This window comes from Bufo gargarizans, chromosome 2, assembly GCF_014858855.1.
Source record: "Bufo gargarizans isolate SCDJY-AF-19 chromosome 2, ASM1485885v1, whole genome shotgun sequence".
NCBI classification, from domain to species: Eukaryota; Metazoa; Chordata; class Amphibia; order Anura; family Bufonidae; genus Bufo; species Bufo gargarizans.
The window spans coordinates 483072214-483097808 of NC_058081.1; the positions used below are offsets into that span (position 1 = coordinate 483072214).

Consider the following 25595-nt stretch of genomic DNA (forward strand, 5'->3'; position numbering starts at 1 on the left):
TTAAAGAAGACCAAAAGCCACATGTTTACCACTAAGATCAGACAGACTGATCTTGTGACTGTCTGGAAACTTGTTTTTGTCTTGAAAAACTGCTTTGTCATTGTCATCAAGTATCATTGAAGCTCTAATGCAAGTCTACGACAGAGTTACAATGTACCTGTTTGTGCAGAGTTTCTCCACCCCTTCCACTAGAAGGTTCTAGTCTAGCTAGAAACTTATATAAAAGGAGAGCAGTCAGAGCTCCTAGTGTTTTGCAGTTAGGGACCAGTTCCTGGAGGGGAGACTCATGCCAGTTTGCATAAGTGACCAGAAGAAAATGCAGAGATCTGGCTGCTGAGACACAGACCATGGGTCACTAGCCCTGTGAAGAAGGGGCCAGCCAGACTACTGAGCTACAGACCATGGGCCCTTGACCAGGATGCCAGCCAGCTCAGACCTTTCCTCAGCATCAAACCCTTTTTCTGCTAGGGAGGAGACTGGAGAAGCCAGCCCAATGCCTTGCCTATATTGTTTTGTACCCTGGTTAATTTCAGACTGACTCTCTGGACTCATTTCCCATTGGGGTGCACCATGCCTTACCATCTCTTCCGGAGAGCAGCAACACGTGGGGACACCTAAACGGTGTCCAGCGTAGTGTTAGGCCACTGCACAGTCATTTCTAGTTACACCTCTGACCGCCATGATTGATGGACTCTAGCACAGAGTTGTACTGTACAGCATCCTGGGTGGCATTATTCGGGGCAACATAGGATAGAAAAATATGCCAAGTAGTTTTATATCTGTTGTGTTAGAAGCTTTTGTCACCAAGGTACAGACTCCTATATTGAGCCCAGTTTTGACTGGTAGTGATTACTAGATTAAAAAAATAAAAAGCTTCCTCTGAAATACAGACAAGACAGGTTAAGTCTTGGCTTTTGCATTTGCAATATTTACTTTGATCATACACTATGCTCAACCATTGATTTCAATGGTACTTGCATTTTTTATTTTTTTATGACTTAGTTTGTATTTTGTGTTCTGTAGGTCCGTTCCAAAAATATAAATAGGTACTGAACTCTGGTTTGATTTCAAGGTACCAGTAGGAACTGAACCAGAGTTCGTTATCAAGGTTTTTATAGTAATAATGAATTCCCAAAGTCGCTTACAAAGTAATAACGTCAGCTCATCGGAAGCGATATACTCTAATACTGTACAGAGCGGGAACCCTGTACAGTATTACAACTGTTTTTTTGCGATTCGCTCATCCCCAATCAGCAGCACAAGAGTCACTGATAGTTTGCTACAATGTATCAGTCTGAGAAAAAACAAAAAAAGTGTTTAGACTGGACATAATCATATCCATTTCTTAGTGAATAGCATAACTGGTTATGTACAAGTCCAAACTCTTACAAGAGTGGTCTCATTCATTGATAGCAAGCAAATGAATATTGAAAACCAGGAATAGACAGGAGACAGCACGTGCGTAGTGCACGCACTGTCCTCATACAGCAGATTGGCAGGGGTCCTGAAGAAAGGTCATAAATATTAAAAGCCCGGACAACCCCTTTAAGCTCTGTTGAGCTTTCCATCAGAAGGATGGGTTTGAATACCATTTAGGCCTCATACACACAACCATATGCACAAACTTTTTTCAATGGGTCAGTGGGCCACATTCTGCAGAAAGCACATAGGTGATCCATGTACTTTCCACATCCATATGTCCACAAGGAGAGAGAACACACTTGGCCATGAAAGGTCAATGGGTCTGCAAAGAAATGCAGATGGTGTCAATATTTTGCAGACCATAAAACACATACTGTCATGTACAAGAGGCATTAGCCTGCATTCAGACTCGTCCCTCGGCGGATCCACGCGAGGCATGCGCCTGCATTCAGACTCGTCCCTCGGCGGATCCACGCGAGGCATGCGCCTGCATTCAGACTCGTCCCTCGGCGGATCCACGCGAGGCATGCGCCTGCATTCAGACTCGTCCCTCGGCGGATCCACGCGAGGCATGCGCCTGCATTCAGACTCGTCCCTCGGCGGATCCACGCGAGGCATGCGCCTGCATTCAGACTCGTCCCTCGGCGGATCCACGCGAGGCATGCGCCTGCATTCAGACTCGTCCCTCGGCGGATCCACGCGAGGCATGCGCCTGCATTCAGACTCGTCCCTCGGCGGATCCACGCGAGGCATGCGCCTGCATTCAGACTCGTCCCTCGGCGGATCCACGCGAGGCATGCGCCTGCATTCAGACTCGTCCCTCGGCGGATCCACGCGAGGCATGCGCCTGCATTCAGACTCGTCCCTCGGCGGATCCACGCGAGGCATGCGCCTGCATTCAGACTCGTCCCTCGGCGGATCCACGCGAGGCATGCGCCTGCATTCAGACTCGTCCCTCGGCGGATCCACGCGAGGCATGCGCCTGCATTCAGACTCGTCCCTCGGCGGATCCACGCGAGGCATGCGCCTGCATTCAGACTCGTCCCTCGGCGGATCCACGCGAGGCATGCGCCTGCATTCAGACTCGTCCCTCGGCGGATCCACGCGAGGCATGCGCCTGCATTCAGACTCGTCCCTCGGCGGATCCACGCGAGGCATGCGCCTGCATTCAGACTCGTCCCTCACTCACTTTCGACACAGCAAATTGAGTTGATGCTAAACTTTGGACTTCATTTGACATCTTATTTATTGTCCAGTGAGCTTTAGTATGACAAAGACGATAAAACCAACGTTGCCCACACCACCACACGCTATTTAATAAAGAACAGGACAATGCTACTCACCCAACACAGTCAAAGCAGAAGCATGCTCAGAGGGAACAGAAAACCTCAGATCACTAGGCCCACACTGCACATTAGTTCCAGCTAAAAAAAACTCTATGCCAGAAACTAAATGTTGAAACCTAATACAGTAAACCAATGCCAGCAGCTCCAGAACCCACTTACTCCAGCCCATTGTGGCTCACAGTAACCAGAGGCCTGTCCGTTATATCATGAAGAGTAGGGCAGGGCTTCATCATGATTGGGTGGGAATGAAAGCACCTACAGGTGTATATTATCAAGGTAAAATACAGCTCCATTCATCCTGGTTTAAAACATGTCCATTCATAGTTCCCCTTCATAGACCCTGAGCGATGCATTAAAGGGGTTATCCAGTAACTTATATTGATGACTTATCATCAATATAAGATTGGTGGGGGTCTGACACCTGGGATCAGCTGTTAGGAGAGGCCAGCACTCTGCATCTTCCTAGGCCATGTGTTTGATGTAAGGTGACATCTAGGGTGGCCACTCAGACCACCCTCAAAAGCCAGACATTGCAAACCTGCCCCTGACTCTGCTAAGTCACGCCCTAACTCCATTAGGCCACGCCCCCTCCATGTCCGCAGCCAACATAGATTGAAAAAAATGACACGCAGAACGAACTTCAGGTCAGCTGCGGGAGACGGGAGGGAGAGTGACTTTATCCCAGCAGCTTACGCTCAGACAGCACAGAGATGTAAAAAAGGACATTACTGCGTCTTTCCGGGCCCTGAGCCGGACAAAGGACAGGGGGTCAGAAAGCCGGCCTAAAATGGGACCTCTAGCCACCCTCGTGACATCACATTGATGTGAATGGGGCTGCGCTGTAATACCAATGTATGATGCTGTGCTTGGAAAGCTGATCGTGGGGGTGCTAGGACTCAGACCCCTGCGGATAGGTCATCATTATCATTTGCTGGATAACCCCTTTAAGGCTTGGGCTACACAGAAATCTTGGAAGTCACATGACCAAGGATCACCGTGTAGCACTGCAGCCATAGAAATAAATGCCTAGTTCACACGTCAGTGTTTTGGTCAGTGATTTCCATCAGTGATTGTGAGTGGAGCCTCCACAGAGATAGGTTATGAGGGCTTATGCACACAAACCTATTTTTTTTTCCGTGTCCATTCAGTTATTTTTTTCAGATTGTATGCGTAACCATTCACTCTGAAAAAAATGGAAATTACTCCGTATGCATTCCATTTTTGTATGTCCGTTCCGAAAAAAAAAAATAGAACATGTCCTATTATTGTCCACATTATGGACGAGGATAGGACGGTTCTATTAGGGGCCAGCTGTTCTGTTCCGCAAAATACTGAATGCACACGTCCGGTATCCGTGTTTGGAGTATCCGCAATTTATGGACCACAAAACATCCAACGGTCATGAACATGAGCCCTAAAGGAAAGATCTGCACCTGCTCTGTGTTTAGACCCACTCCTGGCTTTGGCCTGGGCCTCGTCCACATTTCTGTGTCAGTGTCACGTCTATGAAAAAAAGTGTACATGTTTCATCCGTGAAGATGTCCGTGAAATATCCGTGGTTGGTCCGTGCTTCCATTTTTACCCTCCATGTGTCATCCGTAAATTCACGAAAGTTGCTTTGCTGAAAATTAATTTCCAAAGAATCTCATATCAGTCTTGAGTGAAAAACGGACGCAACACAGACAGAACAGGGTTCCATCCTTGTTGTGTCTGTGGTTTTCACAGACCTGTAGACTTCAATGGGTGTGCTTGGTCCGCATCACGGATCAAAGTAGTGCATGTCCACGTGATTTTTTTTACTGGCCAGTCAGTAAAAATGACTGAAATGTGAACAGACACATTTGAATCAATGGGTACGTGTGGATGAGGTCTGACTGTGTGAATAAGGCTATATGCACACGAACGTGCCATTTTTTGCGTTCCACAAACTGCAGATCCGCAAAAAAACGGAAGCCACCCGTGTGCCTTCCGCAATTTGCGGAACAGAACTGGAGGCCCATTGTAGAAATGCCTATTCTTGTCCGCAAATGGACAAGAATAGGACATGCAAATTTTATTTTTTTTGCAAGGCCACGGAACGGTGCAACGGATGTGGACAGCACACGGAGTGCTGTCCGCATCTTTTGCGGCCCCATTAAAGTGAATTGGTTCGCACCCGAGCCGCAAAAAATGCGGCTCAGATGCAGACCACAACAACGGTCATGTGCATGAGGCCTAAGGCATGTTTGGCAAACCTGCGATCCCAGAATCTCAAAAAAATCCAGCAGGGTTGTATTTTTGGCGATTCTGGGGTTGCGATCATGCCAAACGTGCTGCAACACTAGCTTTCCAGCCAGATAAAAATTATAAAAATTATAAAAAAAAAAAAAAACACTTAGGGGGTAATTTATTTATCATTACTATTCTTATTAATAAAGCTTTGCACTGGCGGTGTATCCACCACAGTTAGGGCTCATGCACATGAATGTATTTTATTTCCGTGTCCGTTGCATTTTTTTTGCGGACCATATGTGGAACCATTCATTTCAATGGGTCTGCAAAAAAAACGGAAGTTACTCTATGTGCATTCCGTTTCCGTATGTCCATTCCGAAAAAAAATCTGCATTGCAGACAAGGAAAGGACTGTTCTATTAGGAACCAGCTACAAAATACGGAATGCACACGGACGTCATCCGCATTTTTTGCAGACTGCAAAATACATATGATCGTGAGCATGAGCCCTTACGTAGAGGCCGGAACAGCCTGATGTGAAACAAACCTTATTCACATTTGTCATCTGTTTAATATTTGAGCCATTTCCATCTGAGATCCATTTTTTTTGACAGAAAAGGCCTCATGCACAGGACTGTGGCAGGTCCATGCACGTATTGCGGCCCGCACGTCACTTGAATGGGTCCTCAATCTGGAATATACAGTGCGGTGTGAAGGCATGGATCAGAAGCCCACGGAAGCACTCCTCCTTTCCGTGTCTCCACACAGCAAAAAAGTACTGCATGCACTACTTTTTTTGCGGTGCGGACTGTCGGGTGCTGATCGCGGACTCCATTCAAGTGAATTTATCCGCGGTGCCCGTGCTGCAGACTGTAAATTGTGTTCCGCAATGCATGGGCAGAAGTCAGACTAAGGCCTCATGCACACGACCGTTGTTTTATTCCGTGTCCGTTGTGCCATTTTTCGTGATTTTCTGCGGACCCATTGACTTTTAATGGGTCTGTTGAAAACTCGGCTAATGCACCGTTTGCAATCTGCGTCCGTGATCTGTGGTTCCAGTCTGTCAAAAAAATATAACCTGTCCTATTATTTTCACGGAAAACGGTTTGCGGACCCATTCAAGTCAATGGGACCGCTAAAAAACGCAGAGAGGCACACAAGATTGTCATCTGTGTTCACGCGTGCACGTCCGTTTTTTTCCTATAATTTGCATGGCAAACCTGTCTTAGACTTTATTTTACTTTCCTTTATGTCTGGTGGTCCTCCAAAAATAAAGGAAGACACACGGAAACAAAAACGGAAACGGATCACGGAACAACGGAACCCCATTTTGCGGAACGGAACACAACAACGGTCGTGTGCATGAGGCCTAATAGCAATACACCTAGTCTAATTCATCGGCTGTGCGACTTTTAATAAATGACAAAAGAAAGACAGTAGAATGAAATTTGCCTGTCTAATTTTATGCCTAAAAACAGGCGAGCTTGATAAATGTGCATAGAACAGGTACAAATCTTTCCTTCTACTCCAGCAACAGCATGTCATCAGAGACACTACAACGAATCGCTTACCTCAGTGGTGACATCAGTGGTATATACATGTCACTGCTACAGCCAGTGATTGTTTGCAATGGTCACATGTCAGTGAGGGTCCAGGGAAGCACCGCACAGGAGAGGTGGGTGATCGGTAAGATAAGTAGGACTTTTGCATTATTCAAGCAACTTGCAGTGCAAGCCTAACGTGGCTGTGATCATTTGTGGCGTATCTACAATTTGCTTCCATATCTAATGGCTGTTTCAAATGCTAAATTGCATGTGATTGCACATAAAAGTGTTGTGAAGCTTCAATGCAACAGCAAAGATGCATTTGATATATTAGCAGCCCAGAACTCACAGCATCATAATGACATGTTCTTGTCAGTTCCTGCCTTGAATGCCTGGCATTATATGAGCAGACTTGAAGTTGGGCTTCACAGCTTCATAGATCATTATGATGTCTTGAGTTCGGGTTAGGCTAGTTTCACACTAGCGGCAAGGAACTCTGGCAGGCTGTTCAGACGGGTGAACAGCCTGTCTGATCCGTGCTACCGCTAGTGCCTGCATTCCCCGGACTACCGCTTCGGCCCCATTGACCTAAATGGGGGCGGGCCGGAGTTCCGGCAGGAAAACGGCAAACATGCTGAGAAGCGGCCGGAATAAAACTACGATGCTAGTGTGAAAGTACCCTTAGGCCTCATGCACACGACACGTTAAAAACGGACACACTGTCAGTTTTTCATGGCCATTTTGCATCATTGTGTGTGCATCCATTTTCTGGCCGTGTATCCGTTTTGCATGAGTTTTAAATGTCCGTTAAAACTGGATGAATTTAATTGGCAGTTATTTCTAGACCCACCTTTCTGAGAACACCCACAGGATGGTAGGCCCCCAGCTAAATAAATGTCCCCTACAGTGTATATAATATTTATTTTTTGCTGCCGCCAGCTTTAAAGATCCAAGTAAAATGGAAACTTATTTCCATTACTTTTCATATAAGAAATTTATTTTCAATAGATATGTTAAAAAAAAAAATGGCACAAATGACTGAACGCTATTGGTCAGTTACTGGCCACATCACAATCCATGTAGCCAGGGCAACTGTGGTGCCCGTGTCTGAATGGTAGGTGGCAGTTGGAAGTGGCAGTTGGAGTTGACTGGCGACGGTGGATGAGCAGATAAAGATGGAGGAAGAAGAGGAGATTCTCATCAGGACCATCCTGACCTCCCCAGATGAAGAAAAGGAGACACCCAAGAGGAGCAAGAAGAGGAAGAAGAGGATAACATCCAGCTCCTCTAAGAAGAAGTCTCTGAATCAACAGATCATTCCAGTGGATGAAGATGTGACTACACATGAAAAATGTGCCAAGGAGAGAAAAGTCATCCTCATCTCTTTAAAAGATGCAAAGAAGCCACAGATCAAGAGAGAAGACAAGGTTCTGAAGACAGAAGTCCAGCAGGAGGACCAGAGAGTCTCAGGTAGATGCACACATACAGTAATACAGAAGCTACACATCCTGGACACATTGTTATAACTTTCCATGAATCTGTTCTGTAGATCTGAGACCTGAGACAAGCAGAAGGAAGGGGCTTCCACATTTACAGCTAGGGCGTTACTAGAGGTGGGGGAGGGGTGCTAGCGGTCATGTACCTGGGTGCTCAGTTCCTTGGGAGCGGCAACAAGCCATTCTGTCTTGGTCAGGGTATTTAGATACAGGGCTAGGACGATGAAGTGTGAATTAGGCCGTACACAGCTCCATTTTAACCACTACCTGACCGCCTAACGCAGGATTGCGTCCTGCGGGCGGCCAGGTTATTTCTCTTTGATGCGCCGGCGCGTCATCTCGCGAGACGCGAGATTTCCTGTGGACGTGCGCTCACTGGAGCGCGCGTTCACAGGATCCGAAGGTAAACGAGTTCATCTACAGCCTGCCAGCGGCGATCATTCGCTGGCAGGCTGTAGATGCGATTTTTTTTAACCCTTGAAAGGTATATCAGATGCTACCTGGTCCTCTGGTGGGCCCTTTTGCTTGGATCGACCACCAGAGGACACAGGCAGCTCTGTAATAAGTAGCACCAAGCACCACACTACACTAGACCCCCCCTTGTCACTTATTAACCCATTATTAACCCCTGATTATCCCTCTGTCATTGATCACACCCCTGTAAGGCTCCATTCAGACGTCCATATGTGTTTTGCGGATCCATGGATGAACGGATCCGCGGATCCGCAAAACACAGACACCGTGGATCTGCAAAACACGGACACCGGCAATGTGCTTTCCGCATTTTGCGGATCCGCACATTGCCAGAACTATAAAGAAAATGCCTTTTCTTGTCCGCAATTGCGGACAAGAATAGGACATGTTCTATAGGCTCTACAAAAAACGCAGTGTTCGCCCAATTAGGCCTGATCTTGTGCGCACACTTGCGTTCCGTCCGCCCCACCGCAGTGACAGATTATTATTTTTTTCTGATCACTGCAAAAACACTGTTAAATCGCTGCAGCGCTATAAAGATCACTTTTGAGGGGCATGGCAAGTTCATAGAAGATTTTTTTGGGGGGCACAAGTTAGCGGAATTTTTTATTATTTTTTTCTTACAAAGTCTCATATTCCACTAACATGTGACAAAAAATAAAATCTCACATGAACTCACTATACCCCTCACGGAATCCAAATGCGTAAACATTTTTAGACATTTATATTCCAGACTTTAGGCCTCTAAAATGTCAGAGCAGTATAAATACCCCATAAGTGACCCCATTTTGGAAAGAAGACACCCCAAGGTATTCCGTGAGGGGCATGGCGAGTTCCTAGAATATTTTTTTTTTTGGCACAAGTTAGCGGAAAATTATTTTGTAAGAGAAAATAAAATAAAATATATATATATTTTCCGCTAACTTGTGCCAAAAAAATATATATTCTAGGAACTCGCCATGCCCCTCACGGAATACCTTGGGGTCTCTTCTTTCAAAAATGTGGTCACATGTGGGGTATTTATACTGCCCTGGCATTTTAGAGGCCCTAAAGCGTGAGAAGAAGTCTGGAATTCAAATGTCTGCAAATGCCCTCCTAAAAGGTACTCATTGGAATTTGGGCCCCTTTGCGCACCTAGGCTGCAAAAAAGTGTCACACATGTGGTATCGACGTACTCAGAAGAAGTAGGGCAATGTGTTTTGGGGTGTATTTTTACATATACCCATACTGTGTGTGAGAAATATCTCTGTAAATGACAACTTAAAAAAAAAAATTATACAAAGTTGTCAAATTACAGAGATATTTCTCACACCCAGCATGGGTATATGTAAAAATACACCCCAAAACACATTTCCCTACTTCTCCTGAGTACGGCGATACCACATGTGTGACACTTTTTTGCAGCCTAGGGGCGTAAAGGGGCCGAAAGTCCAACGAGTACCTTTAGTCTTTACAGGGTTGCTCACAATTAAGCCCCGCCCAAAATGCTAGAACAGTAAACACACCCCACAAATGACCCCATTTCAGAAAGTAGACACCCCAAGGTATTTGCTGAGGGGCATATTGAATCCATGAAAGATTGAACTTTTTGTCAGAAGTTAGCAGAAAGGAAGACTTTGTGAGAAAAAAACAAAAAAATAACAATTTCCGCTAACTTGTGCCAAAAAAAAACACCTCTATGAACTCGCCATGCCCCTCACGGAATACCTTGGGGTGTCTTCTTTCCAAAATGGGGTCACATGTGGAGTATTTATACTGCCCTGGCTTTTTCGGGGCCCTAAAGAGTGATAAGAAGTATTGTTGATTGAGCATCAAAGTGCTTGGGTGCTCTGGCCGAACACATCGGGATGCTCGGGTACTCTAATGAGCACCGGAGTATAATGGAAGTCAATGGGACAACCCGAGCATTAAACCAAACACCCCCTGCTCTGAAGAGGGGAGGGTGCCTGGTTAATAGGAAAAGGCCAGAAATTGATGGAAACACCACCAAAGAGGTTCGGGAACAGGGGTAGGATGTCTGGATGCATCTTGGACTCCCAGGTCGCTGCTGGGAACGATGTTGTCCGAGTAGTACGCCACTTTTACAGACTGACAATAATACGCACAAAACTGAAGAATTTTGGCGCTGCCAAAAATTGCAAGGAAGAGGCACTCCAATACAACCAGTATATCACATAAAGGAGGGCCACATTCACATTGTGTTACAGTTGCTCATGTAGTGGGACTCCTACACTCATAAAGCCTATGCACTAAGTGAATAGGCTGCCAAAAATTACAAAGAACTGGTACTCCAATACACCCTTTGTTACACATAAAGGAGGGCCTCATACACAGCCTTGAAAAATTATGACTGCTGGTGACCCTTAAAAACATTAGGAGCAAGGGCCTGCTGATCTGGCCATCTAAAACATTTAGGGGCGAGGGCCTACTGCCGCTTTGGTGACTCTAGATAACCTGGGGACGATCGCACATCGCCCTGCTGGCGACGATCCATGCGGGGGCCTTCAGGTGAGCTGACTCTGTAAAAGATTGTAGGTGAAGGCCTGCTGGTGAGCTGACCCTGTAAAACTTTGTAGGTGAAGGGCTGCTGCTAAGCTGAACCTGTAAAAAATTATATGCGAGGGCCTGCTGGTGAGCTGACCCTGTTAAACATTGTAGGTGAGGGCCTGCTGGTGAGCTGACCCTGTAAAACATGATATGCAAGGGCCTGCTGGTGAGCTGAACCTCTAAAAAATGATATGCGAGGGCCTTCAGGTGAGCTGACTCCGTAAAAGATTGTAGGTGAAGGCCTGCTAGTGAGCTGACCCTGTAAAAAATTATATGCGAGGGCCTGCTGGTGAGCTGACCCTGTTAAACATTGTAAGTGAGGGCCTGCTGGTGAGCTGACCCTGTAAAAGATGATATGCCAGGGCCTGCTGGTAAGCTGACCCTGTAAAATATGATATCTGAGGGCCTGCTGGTGAGCTGACCCTGTAAAAAATTATATGTGAGGGCCTGCTGGTGAGCTGACTCTTTAAAAGATTTAAAGTGCGGGCCTGCTAGTGAACTGACTCTGTAAAAGATTTAGGTGCGGGCCTGGTGGTGAGCTGACCCTGTAAAAAATTATATGTGAGGGCCTGCTGGTGAGGTGACCCTGTAAAAGATTGTAGGTAAGAACCTGCAGGTGAGCTGACCCTGTAAAAAATTATATTCGAGGGCCTGCTGGTGAGCTGACCCTCTAAAAGTTTGTAGGTGAGGGCCTGCAGGAGAGCTGACCCTCTAAAACATTATATGCGAGGGCCTTCAGGTGAGCTGACCATGTAAAAGATTGTAAGTGAAGGCATACTGGTAAGCTGACCCTCTAAAAAATTATACGCGATGGTCTGCTGGTGAGCTGACCCTGTCAAACATTATATGCGAGGGCCTGCTGGTGAGCTGACCCTGTAAAAGACTTATGGTATGGGCCTGCTGGTGAGCTGACACTCTAAAAAATTATATGCGAGGGCCTGCTGGTGAGCTGACCCTGTAAAAGACTTACGGTACGGGCCTGCTGGTTAGCTGACACTCTAAAAAATTATATGCGAGGGCCTGCTGGTGAGCTGACCCTGCAAAACATTGTAGGTGAGGGCCTGCTGGTGAGCTGACCCTGTAAAAAATTAAATCTGAGGGCCTTCAGGTGAGCTGACCCTGTAAAAGATTGTAGGTGAAAGCCTGCTGGTGAGCTGACCCTGTAAAAGATTGTAAGTGAAAGCCTGCTGGTGAGCTGACCCTGTAAAAAATTATATTTGAGGGCCTTCAGGTGAGCTGACCCTGTAAAAAATTGTAGGTGAAAGCCTGCTGGTGAGCTGACCCTGTAAAAAATTATATGCGAGGGACTGCTGGTGAGCTGACCCTGTAAAGCATTATATGCGAGGGCATGCTGGTGAGCTGACACTCTAAAAAATTATATGCGAGGGCCTGCTGGTGAGCTGACCCTATAAAACATTGTAGGTAAGGGCCTGCTGGTGAGCTGACCCTCTAAAAAATTATATACGAGGGAGTGCAGCTGAGCTGACCCTGTAAAACATTATATGCAACGAATAAGCATGTTGATATGATGTAAGAGGTGAAGGAGGATGAGAAAAGGAAGATTCAACCATATACCCTTGTTTGTTGTGGAAGGGGTGCATGGGAATACAGTGTATTCAGTACATTACAAACAACACATTTAAAGTTCCTTTATGTTTATCAGCTTTCCTCTGGTGGAGTCGAGAAGTCATGGTCAATCCAGGCCTTGTTCATTTTTATAAAAGTCAACCTGTCAGCATTTTCAGTTGACAGTCGGATACTCTTGTCTGTTATAATGCCACCAACAGCACTAATTACCCGCTCAGACAAAACGCTGGCAGCAGGGCAGGCCAGCACCTCCAAGACGTAGAGTGCTAGTTCGTGCCACATGTCTAGCTTGGATACCCAGTAGTTGTAAGGCACTGATGGTTCATTGAGGACGCTGACACAGTCTGCTATGTACTCCTTCACCATCTTCCAAAATGTTTCCCTCCTTGTGACACTAAGCCGCGCATCAGGGTGAGGGTGCTGGCAGGGTGTCATGAAACTGTCCCAGGCTTTGGAGTGTGTTGCCCTGCATCTGTTGAAACTGCTGTGTGTTCCCCTTGTCGCCCCTCCTCGGTTGGCCCAGGAACTACGGACTCTGCCGCCAGCGTTGTCAGATGGAGAAATTTGGAGCAATTTTTCAACAAGGATCTTCTGGTATTGCGCCATTTTGCTCATCCTCTCCACCAGAGGAATGAGAGATGAGAGGTTCTCTTTGTAGCGGGGGTTGAGAAGGGTGAAAAACCAGTAATCCGTGTTGTCTAAAATGCATATAACGCGCGGGTCGCAGGAAAGGCAGCCTAACATGAAGTCAGCCATGTGTGTCAGAATACTAACAGGTACGACTTCGCTGTCATCATCAGGAGGATGACTCTCAATCTCCTCATCCTCCTCTTCTGCCCACCCACGCAGAACAGGTGGAATTAAACTTTTATGGGTACTACCCTCTGTTGCAGAGGCAACCGTCTCCTGCTCCTCCTCCTCCTCCTCTTCATCGTCCAATTCATGCTAAGAAGATGAACTGAGGGTGGTCTGGCTATCACCCTGTGTAATGTCTTCCCCCATTTCCACATGCAAAGCGTTATCCTTAATTGTGAGCAGCGAGCGTTTGAATAGACACAGAAGTGGGATGGTTACGCTGATAATAGCGTTATCGCCGCTCACCATCTGTGTTGATTCCTCCGTTTCTTAAAACCTCACAGAGGTCAGACATCCATGCCTACTCCTCGCTTGTGAATAACGGAAGCTGACTGGAAAGGTGACGACCATTTTGCAGCTGGTATTCCACTACTGCACTCTGCTGCTCACAAAGCCTGGCCAACATGTGGAACGTGGAGTTCCAGCGTGTGCTCACGTCGACAGCAGCCGGTGAGCTGGCAACTTCAAGCGCTGCAGTGTTGACAGACTGGCTGAAGCTGTTGATGACTTTTGGAAATGTACACACACGCGGCGCACCTTCACCAGTACCTCAGGCAAATTTGGGTAGGTTTTGAGAAACCGCTGAACCACTAAGTTTAACATGGGATGTGTGTGAGCTTCCCGAGCTCCAAAGCCACCACCAAGTTACGGCCATCGTCAGACACAACCATACCTGGTTCTAGGTTGATTGGCGAGAGCCACAGCTCAGTCTGGTCTCTTATCCCCTGGCACAGCTTTGCGGCAGTGTGCTGTTTGTCCCCTAAGCATATCAGCTTCAGCCCGGCCTGTGCCGCTTCCTCACTGCAATGCTACACTGTTTCCAGCTACCGACTGATTACTGACTGGTGCTGCACGCGGATAATTTGGATTTGGAAGTGGAGGAGGCGGAGGAGGAGAAGTGGGGGTTGGAGCCACTAACGTAGGTGGTGGAGGAAACTCTGATCTAATTAGGGCCCCCAATCTTTAAAGTTGGTAGCACCTGTGCCATCCCAGGGTATGACTTGCTCCCGGCCACCACAACATTCACCCAGTGTGACGTCAGTGAAATGTAGCATCCCTGGCTGAATGCACTTGTCCATGTGTCTGTGGTTAAGTGGACCTTCCCAGTAACTGCGTTGGTCAGAGCACGTGTGATGTTACGGGAAAGATGTTGGTGTAAGGCGGACACGGCATACCTTGAAAAATAGTGGCGGCTGGGGACTGAGTAACGCAGAAGGCCTCAGTGTCCACAAGCCTAAATAGCAACATTTCCAGGGCCAGTAATTTGGAAATATGCACATTTTGTCCTATGGCCTGTGGGTGGTTGGGTATTTGCGCTTGCGTTTAAATGCCTGGGGTAAGGACGCTGCGCTGGGACACGGAAGTGGATGTGGTGGCTGATGGTGCTTGCGAAGGTCCAGGTGCAGGGCAGGAGGCATCCGGGCCTGCGCCTTCGACAGAGGATTTGCCAGCATGTAACACAGGGGAAGAGGAGGCTGTGGTGTGACCCGCAGACCCAGATTGGGGACCCAGGCGTTCGTCCCACTTATTACGGTGCTTGGATGCCTTGTGGCGGATCAGGCTGGTGGTGGCGAGGTTGCTAGTGTTCACAACTACTATTCTTTTGTCGTCCGCACTCTCCTCAAAAAAGCGCCATACTGCAGAACACCTACCCCTTGGCAAGGGAGATTTTCGCAAGGGGGTGCTCCGTGGAACAGTTGCGGGCCTGTTTCGTGTGGACCATCTTCTCCCTTTTGCCACCCCACTGCCTCTTCCAGCCTGTTTGGTGCAGCAGATCCCTCCCCGCCTGTACTGTTGTCCTGGCTCGGCTTTCCACCTTCCCAGGTTGAGTCATTTACTTCATTGTCCACCGCCTCCTCTTCCACTTCCTCACTCTGCTTATCCTCCTGAATTGTTGACCTAACCACTACCTTAGTGATTGACAATTGTGTCTCATCCTCTTGATCAACCTCTTGAGACAGTAATTGCATTTGAGTTATTAGCAAATGTGTCTCATCATCATCCCCCTCATTAAACAGTAATTGCCGTTCCCCACCGTCATCTTCTTGTGATTGTGGATGCTCAAGAGTTTGGAAATCAGGGAACAAGATCTGTCCCTCTTCAAGCGTGCTTGGCAAGAGGGCCAAATTAAGGAATGGCGCTGAAAAGAGCTCCTCTGAATATCTGAGTGTCGGATCTCTTGTCTGCCCAGACTCCCCATGGTGGGAGGAAGGAGGTTCAGGGTGAGGATTGGGTTGAGCAGACTCTTGGCTACGAGACTGGACTTGGTGGAAGATAGGGTGATGCTTAACCGACTGGAAGCATTATCTACTGCAATCCAACCGACCACCTGGTCGCACTGGTCTGACTTTAAGAGTAGTGTCCCTGCAAACTGAGACATGAAGCTAGGTATCATGGATGCTTGTTTTTCTTAGCAGCAGGCACAGTTTCACCGCGCCCAGGGCCACGGCCTCTGTGTGCACCATCAGCATCTGCCCCGTCCCTTACTGCTCGCCTTCTTCATATTAAATGTTATGTATGATTGAAAGTTTGTCACACGTACAGTAGCGTAGTATTTGGAAGTGTATGCGCAAATTTAAAAATATATTTCGGATGTGGAAACGTCACACAGGAGATATCTCCGATATCCCGTCACCAGCGGCTAATGAAAAATTACAGGGAATCTCTTAGGTTTTTGTGATGAGGAAACGTTATACAGGAGAGGTACCACCGGTAATGTCACTGTCCGCAGCGTCTACGCAAAAAAGTACACTGTATGTCACAGATACATTTTTGAAGTGCACACGTTACACTGCAGATGTGGCACTGGTAATGTCACTGTCAGAAGCGGACACCGTCTATTGACAAAGTACACTGTATGTCACAGATATTTTTTGGATGCGCACACTTTACACAGGAGATGTGGCGCAGCTAATGTCAATGTCCGCAGCGGACACCGTCTACAGCAAAAGTACACTGGATGTCAGATATTTTTTGGATGCCCACACTTTACACTGGAAATGTGGCATAGCTAATGTTGCTGTCTGCAGCGGCCTAACTATTGTACGCTATTTAGCGCAGGATGCACTAAAATTAGATATTGCTGCCACACATAATAGTCCGAAGGACTTTTGGGTTTGTAAAGTTTTTGCTATTTAGCGCTAAAAAAAAAGATATTGCTGCTTAAAAGGACTTTTGGGTCTGTTGAGGAAGGGTTGAGACGTATGCATATATATCCATGAATGCCTGCAAACACGTGCGGGCATGTATGGTATATATGTGCATACATTAACCACAGCATCATGGGACGATGTGCGCAGATGTGCCCAGCATCTGCGCACGTCTGCCCATGGTGATCCCCAGGGGCCCATGGTGGCCCCTGTGGGAAATATGTGACCCCTTATAATATATGTAGGGGCTTGTGCCCCCTTATCTGTGCCCCCTTATATATAACACTGCATCCCCATCTATAATCCCCCTTAGAATACATTATGCCCCTTATATATGTGACATATATGTGTATCTGCCATGGCTCTCCCCCAGGTGTGTGTGTATATATATATATATATATATATATATATATATGGGCCTATAACTGCCCATGTATGCCCCCAGGTTTCTAATGAGTATATATGTATATAGATGCGCCCCAAGTATCTATATACATATATATATATATATATCAAGTTCCTGCAGGGGGTGGATATGTCTCCAGGTGGCTAGTGACTTCAAAGGTAATTGATTTGAGGTTTATCAGCCTATTTACTATGCGGCCCCAACCTTGTGTTTGTGACATGGCTGGGCGTGTGGTGCTGTGAGCCTCAGGGGGCCAGCCAGTTGGCTGCTGCAATCTGAGTGCATGCATTCCGTCACACGCACACAATGATGTCACACCCCTGGAAAGGGGGGGGGGGGTGAGAGTGACTTATATATCAGTCCAGGACAAAGGAACAGGCTGCCCTTGCAACCAGACTGGATTCAGAGACACATGAGGACTGCTGCCTGAAGGAAGAGAGGCCCATTTGGCCCTGGAGATGGCTGAGTATACGCTGGCATGGCATTGTACCTCCCTTGCAGTGCCAACCATATTCTGTGCCCCTGATGTCCCTAACCCATTAACCCCTTCCCTGCCAGAACCCCAGCTCTCCTGCTGGTATTAACCTCAGCACTCACTGGCAAATAACCCTTGCAGTGCTGAATCTATACCCTCTTGTAACCCCGTAGGGACAGTGAGTAGATAGACGGGTGGGATAATACTTGTATGTGTGAATTGTCTAGTTAGTTTATGGGTGGAATTGGGAACGTGTAGCGTAGTTTGAGTATTGTATATGTGTAGTGCTGTGTATTGTTAGTGTATTGCGTGCTTAGTGTGTTAAATAAATACCGTTATATTTGTACCCTTTGTGTAGCGTGTACTTGTTAGCGGTAGCGAGTTAGTAAGGCGCATGCAGCTAGCATTAGTGATTAGTGTAAAGCATAGCGAAAGTATTGTGTTATTTATTATATAAAGGCATAAATAGGCGGAGTCATCACCAGGTGGCTCTTCCTATTTAGGAATATTAATTATCGATATTCGCATAATATTGGTGATTAATATTCCCCCTTTACATTGGCGAGCCAGGTAGGAGTAATGTAAAGGGGGAATATTAATCACCAATATTATGCGAATATCGATAATTAATATTCCTAAATAGGAAGAGCCACCTGGTGATGACTCCGCCTATTTATGCCTTTATATAATAAATAACACAATACTTTCGCTATGCTTTACACTAATCACTAATGCTAGCTGCATGCGCCTTACTAACTCGCTACCGCTAACAAGTACACGCTACACAAAGGGTACAAATATAACGGTATTTATTTAACACACTAAGCACGCAATACACTAACAATACACAGCACTACACATATACAATACTCAAACTACGCTACACGTTCCCAATTCCACCCATAAACTAACTAGACAATTCACACATACAAGTATTATCCCACCCGTCTATCTACTCACTGTCCCTACGGGGTTACAAGAGGGTATAGATTCAGCACTGCAAGGGTTATTTGCCAGTGAGTGCTGAGGTTAATACCAGCAGGAGAGCTGGGGTTCTGGCAGGGAAGGGGTTAATGGGTTAGGGACATCAGGGGCACAGAATATGGTTGGCACTGCAAGGGAGGTACAATGCCATGCCAGCGTATACTCAGCCATCTCCAGGGCCAAATGGGCCTCTCTTCCTTCAGGCAGCAGTCCTCATGTGTCTCTGAATCCAGTCTGGTTGCAAGGGCAGCCTGTTCCTTTGTCCTGGACTGATATATAAGTCACTCTCACCCCCCCCCCCTTTCCAGGGGTGTGACATCATTGTGTGCGTGTGACGGAATGCATGCACTCAGATTGCAGCAGCCAACTGTCTGGCCCCCTGAGGCTCACAGCACCACACGCCCAGCCATGTCACAAACACAAGGTTGGGGCCGCATAGTAAATAGGCTGATAAACCTCAAATCAATTACCTTTGAAGTCACTAGCCACCTGGAGACATATCCACCCCCTGCAGGAACTTGATATATATATATATATGTATATAGATACTTGGGGCGCATCTATATACATATATACTCATTAGAAACCTGGGGGCATACATGGGCAGTTATAGGCCCATATATATATATATATATATATATATACACACACACACCTGGGGGAGAGCCATGGCAGATACACATATATGTCACATATATAAGGGGCATAATGTATTCTAAGGGGGATTATAGATGGGGATGCAGTGTTATATATAAGGGGGCACAGATAAGGGGGCACAAGCCCCTACATATATTATAAGGGGTCACATATTTCCCACAGGGGCCACCATGGGCCCCTGGGGATCACCATGGGCAGACGTGCGCAGATGCTGGGCACATCTGCGCACATCGTCCCATGATGCTGTGGTTAATGTATGCACATATATACCATACATGCCCGCACGTGTTTGCAGGCATTCATGGATATATATGCATACGTCTCAACCCTTCCTCAACAGGGTCTCTGAAAAGTTTTGGTGGTAAAAATATTCTTAAATCACTCCCTGTCTGTCCCTTCCTCAGCACAGTTCTCCCTAAGAATGAGCCAAACATGCGTAATCGGGTGCTATATAGCACCCGATGACGCATTCCGGCCAGCCAATCACTGTAATGCCAGCAGCCAACATGGCTTTACAGTGAGGGCAATACTTACCTGCACATTTATTGGATGCGTATCAGCCAAGAAACGTGCAGGGCGGAGAATCGAGCATTGCGTTTGAGCACATGCGTCATTTGGCCGAATACCACCATGTGTCGAGCATCAGGATGCTCGAGCAAAACTGGTGTTCGGCCGAGCATGCTCGATCACCATTAGTCTCAAGTCCTGACATAAGATGCAAAGATTAACCCCTTAAGGACCGGGCTCATTTAGCAAATCTGACCAGTGTCACTTTATGTGTGAATAACTTTAAAACTCTTTTACTTATCCAGGCCATTCTGGGATAGTTTTTTTTTGTCACATATTGTACTTAATGACACTGGTAAAATGGAGTAAAAAAATCATTTTTATTAATAAAAAAATACCAAGTTTACCCAAATTTGCAAATTTCCAAGTTTCAATTTCTCTAATTCTAATACTTCGCTAATGTTATCTACTAGCAAAAAAAAATATTCTGCCTTCATACTGCAATCCTCAATCCCTACAATGAACAGCATTGAGCAGATTACCCGCACCTTTAGGTGAAGGGTAGACACAAGTAGATCCTTTCAGTGTAGTGCGCATGCAGCCCCGGACATGTAAGGGCATAACAGACCTGTCATTGCTGAATAATACTTGTCCTTCAAAGATGTTGGACGAGGACCGCCTGGTTAGGGGTGGTCGTTATAAACGATATATCATATGAACGATATAAATTCGTGCAACGATATAGATTTTGTCTATATCGCCATATCGCGATAGATGACCACGGAGCGGTAGTAAATTAAAGAAGCTTCTCACTCACCGCTCCATGGCCTCCTGACTCTGCACCGTAGCTGCACTGGCCAGGGCCTTGCGTGCACACATCGTCAGTGTATGTTCGGAAGAAGACGCGGTCCGTCTTCTATGGACTCCATCAGCCAGCCGCTCACCCTGCAGTTAAAGGGAACCTGTCATGTGGATATTTGATTATAATCTAACTAATTATATACAATCATTAACTACTAAAAAGTACGTTAGATGTATTCACTTACTGGTGTGATAGATGGTTACCTCATAATATACACACCGCCGCATGCTAATGAGCTGATTTGAGTCCAGCGTGATGTCATTGAATCCAGCGTATATTTAATTCAGAGCTATAGCCACTCCCCTGCCCACCTGCTGCTTATTCATATGGAAAAATAACTGTCATTCAGCAGCAGGTGGGCGGGGAGAGTCAGGAGCTCATGAATATTCAGGACTCATGATTATCAGCTGGAGCTTTTCAATACAAGATGTTGGCAGATTGACTGGGTCAATTAAAGAAAATCAGTCACTTATTTATGTTGCCCAAAGGGCTCTTTCACACTTGCGTTCTTTTCTTCTGGCATAGAGTTCCGTCGGCGGGGCTCTATGCCGGAAGAATCCTGATCAGTTTTATCCTAATGCATTCTGAATGGAGAGAAATCCGTTCAGGATGCATCAGGATGTCTTCAGTTCAGGACCGAAACGTTTTTTGGCTGGAGAAAATACCGCAGCATGCTGCGCTTTTTGCTCCGGCCCAAAATCCTGAACACTTCCCAATGAAAGGCATTGATCCGGATCCGGCCTTAAGCTAAACGTCGTTTCAGCGCATTGCCGGATCCAACGTTTAGCTTTTTCTGAATGGTTACCATGGCTGCCGGGATGCTAAAGTCCTGGCAGCCATGGTAAAGTGTAGTGGGGAGCGGGGGAGCAGTATACTTACCGTCCGTGCGGCTCCCGGGGTGCTCCAGAGTGACGTCAGGGCGCCCCACGCGCATGGATGACGTGATCGCATGGCACGTCATCCATGCGCATGGGGCGCTCTGACGTCATTCTGGAGCGCCCCGGGAGCCGCACGGACTGTAAGTATACTGCTCCCCCGCTCCCCACTACTACTATGGCAACCAGGACATTAATAGCGTCCTGGCTGCCATAGTAACACTGAAAGCATTTTGAAGACAGATCCGTCTTCAAATGCTTTCAGTTCACTTGCGTTTTTCCGGATCCGGCGTGTAATTCCGGCAAATGGAGTACACGCCGGATCCGGACAACGCAAGTGTGAAAGAGGCCTTAGTTGGGACACCATAAAACTGGTGACAGGTTCCCTTTAAGGTAAGTATATATGCAGGGGCCCGAATCTACTGGGGGGAAGGGGTGGATGGCTATGGCATGGGGCTGATTGCACTGGCTAGGGGACATGGATGATGATGGTGGCAATGGCATGGAGCTGATGGCGTTGGTTGGGGGACATAGATGATGGCAAATGATAATGGCATGAGGGCTGATGGCGCTGGCTGGGGGACATGGATGATGATGGCCACGTAATTTGTATACATACAGAAGAAAATAATATATTGCGATATATCGTTATATTGCACATGCTACAAATTATATTGCGATATAGATTTTAGGCCATATCGTCCAGCCCTACGCCTGGGGTCAAATAACTACTTAGCATGAAGGAGTCTCGTTGGTAATTGGAATGAACCACACAAATTGCTCCACCAGCTCCTCCCATATTCATCGTAGCTAATGCGTTATTTCAGCGAAAAAATGCTTTGTTATTGCAATTGTTTATGGTTGGAACTAGGATGGTATTACCAGAAAAATTGCTCCACCGACTGGACCCAAATTCATCATTCCTAGCTAACATGTTCTGTTAGCGAAAATTTTTTATTCTGCGTCACTCTGACAGCCAAACCAAAGTTTAAACAAATTCTATGTTACTGTGCTGTGTAACAAAATTTGAACCCATGTGGATTCCTAGGATCCCTGCAAACTATGAACCTAATGGTATTTTACTTTCAAAATGTATTAGGGTAAAAACAGATGGGCCAAACTTTCAGGATGGCTCAAACACGGCCACTGGATTATTGCCATAAGGGACCGGAGCCTGAAAACTAGCTGTCATATAATATGCTGACCAAAGAGGGGCTAGTATAGGGTAACAGCATCTGAAGGGTTAAAAGTCCGTTATTGCTATTAACACTGGTCGCGGACATTAGTTCCAGGTTTCTTCCATGGTGCCTGCTGCATGTGTCAGCAGGAGCCATTTTTAAATGCCTGCTGCGAAGAAAATATACTGAAGGGTTAACTTTCAAGCCTTCACACTGAGAGGACTATTATACCTGATTTATAGCGATTCGTGACAAATTCCTTTGTAAAAAATCTATTTTCTCGTCGAAGTTCGACGAATCGGTCTAATCGAATTTTTCAAAACTTTGCTCATCTTTTAATTAGAACCAGCATCTACAACTTGTTAAGTGTTCCAACATTTTTGGGTGAAATTTGGGAGCAACTTTTTACCATCTCTAACTTTAGAAAACTCCATTACACCCTGCTTACCATTACACCCTGCTTGGTTTGATGGGGATGGGGCCTAGAAGAAAAGGGGCATAATCCTAATTTCCAACATTTAGGCAAGGATCATGACAAAATAAGCTGTCTAGCCGTGCACCAGGTTTAACATCTAGCATGAGCCACTGTGATAAATATGGCGCACAGGATTAGTAAAGATGTCCCCAATGTTTTAAAGTTTTTGTTGCTTTTGCTCTAGGACATGTATGACTAAGGCAGGACTACATGGAGACGTTTTGCCATGCGACTAATTAATTTTAATTATGAAGCTTTTGCTGAAGTCTGAAGCCTTAGGCTCTATTTAGACGTCCTTAGCGTGTTTTGCGGATCCACCGATCTGCAAAACACGTACACTGCAATGTGCGTTCCGCATTTTGCGGACCGCACATTGCCGGCACTAATAGAATATGCCTATTCTTGTTCACAATTGCGGACAAGAATAGGACATGTTCTATTTTTTTCGGGAACGAAATTGCGGACCCGGAAGTGCGGGTACGCAATGCCGTATCCGGGCAGCACATGGTTCTGCCCCATAGAAATGAATGGGTCTGAAATTGCGGACGTGTGAATGGACCCTTACTTTGAGATGCATTTAAAGAAGACCTCTAACCTCTCCTGACATGTCTGTTTTAGTAACTACATGCATCCCCATGTAATAACAATTCTAATGAATCTATTTTTATTATGTTTTGCAATTTTGCGATTATTCCTACTAGTAGTGATAAATAAATTGGTACCAGTTTGCAGTGGACCAGACAGAGGTTACCAGTTTGGGGTGTGCCCCTGCATATTCTGGTCACAGATTTTCAGTCACAGAATTTTCTGCCACTAAATCTACTGCCATGTAACTAATTGATTGTAACTATGAAGCTTTTGCTGCAGTCTGAAGCGACACTTTGGTTTGGATTTAAAGAGGATCTCTAACCTCTGTTTTAGTAACTACATTCATCCCCATATAAAAGTCTGGAGCATCTATTCTTATGACACTATGTTGTGCCATTCCTTTATTATTCCTACTATTAGTTATAAATAAATTGCTAGCAGTTTGCAGTAAAGGTCCAGATGGGTTTTGCCAGTCGGGGGTGTGTCCCTGCATATTCGGACTGTGGCAGCACTGATTGGATAGTGTTGGCCATGATATAAAATGGATTCATAAGACTAGATGCTACAGAATTGATTTTAAATGGGGAATGCAAGTAGTTACTAAAACAGACTTGTCAGCAGAGGGGACAGGTTCTCTTTAATCTTGGGGCCTGCAGCTGTCATTTGATAACTTAAATTAAAGGGGTTGGCCCATCTGAGACACTGATAATATATTGCTACGATGTGCCACCAGTGTCTGATCAGTGCTGGTCCCACCTCTAGGACCCACTGCTATCTAGAGAACGGGGCCCCCGAAGTATAGGAGACCATACCGCAAACGCGATGTGCGCCATCAATTCATCACTATGGGAGTTCCAAAAGTAGTAGTTCAGCAAGCGCGCTCAGCTATATGGGACTGCCGGAGGTAGCTAAGCCAGCGATCAGGTATTTTCAGAACTTCCATGCGGTGAATGGAGGGTGGCCGTGCATGTGCGGCTGCTCGCTGTTCACTTCGGGGGATCCCGTTTTGGAGAAAGGAGCGGGTCCTAGTGATATGCCATCAATGTCCCAGATGGAATACCTCTTTAAGTAATAAGATTTAAAATGTGATAACATCAATCAGTAGTGCTAGAAAAAAGTGTCTGTGTAGCTCCAGCCTAACTGACAGCTGCTGTTACTATTCCCGTTGTCCCTACGAGCAGACTATGTAGGGACACAACTAGAGTTGAGCGAACACCTGGATGTTCGGGTTCGAGAAGTTCGGCCGAACATCCCGGAAATGTTCGGGTTCGGGATCCGAACCCGATCCGAACTTCGTCCCGAACCCGAACCCCATTGAAGTCAATGGGGACCCGAACTTTTCGGCACTAAAAAGGCTGTAAAACAGCCCAGGAAAGAGCTAGAGGGCTGCAAAAGGCAGCAACATGTAGGTAAATCCCCTGCAAACAAATGTGGATAGGGAAATGAATTAAAATAAAAATTAAATAAATAAAAATTAACCAAAATCAATTGGAGAGAGGTCCCATAGCAGAGAATCTGGCTTCACGTCAGCCACCACTGCAACAGTCCATTGGCATATATTTAGGCCCAGCACCCAGGCAGAGGAGGGAGGTCCCGTAACAGAGGAATCTGGCTTCATGTCAGCAGAGAATCAGTCTGCATGTCATAGCAGAGAATGAGGCTTCACGTCAGCCACCACTGCAAACAGTCCATTGGCATATATTTAGGCCAGCACACACACAGGCAGAGGAGAGAGGTCCCGTAACAGACAATCTGGCTTCATGTCAGCAGAGAATCAGTCTGCATGTCATAGCAGAGAATGAGGGCTTCACGTCAGCCACCACTGCAACAGTCCATTGGCATATATTTAGGCCCAGCACCCAGGCAGAGGAGGGAGGTCCCGTAACAGAGAATCTGTCTTCATGTCAGCAGAGAATTAGTCTGCATGTCATAGCAGAGAATGAGGCTTCACGTCAGC

General features: G+C 46.4%; 1 protein-coding gene across 1 annotated transcript in view; it reads left to right on the top strand.

The window, feature by feature from the left end:
* Positions 1–7698: 7698 nt before the first annotated feature.
* Positions 7699–25595, top strand: part of BICD1 (BICD cargo adaptor 1) — a 194057-nt gene continuing 176160 nt past the window's right edge. The window contains exon 1 of the mRNA XM_044277450.1: positions 7699–7993. Coding sequence (XP_044133385.1) covers positions 7699–7993 — 295 coding nt within the window. The remainder of the gene's footprint in view (positions 7994–25595) is intronic.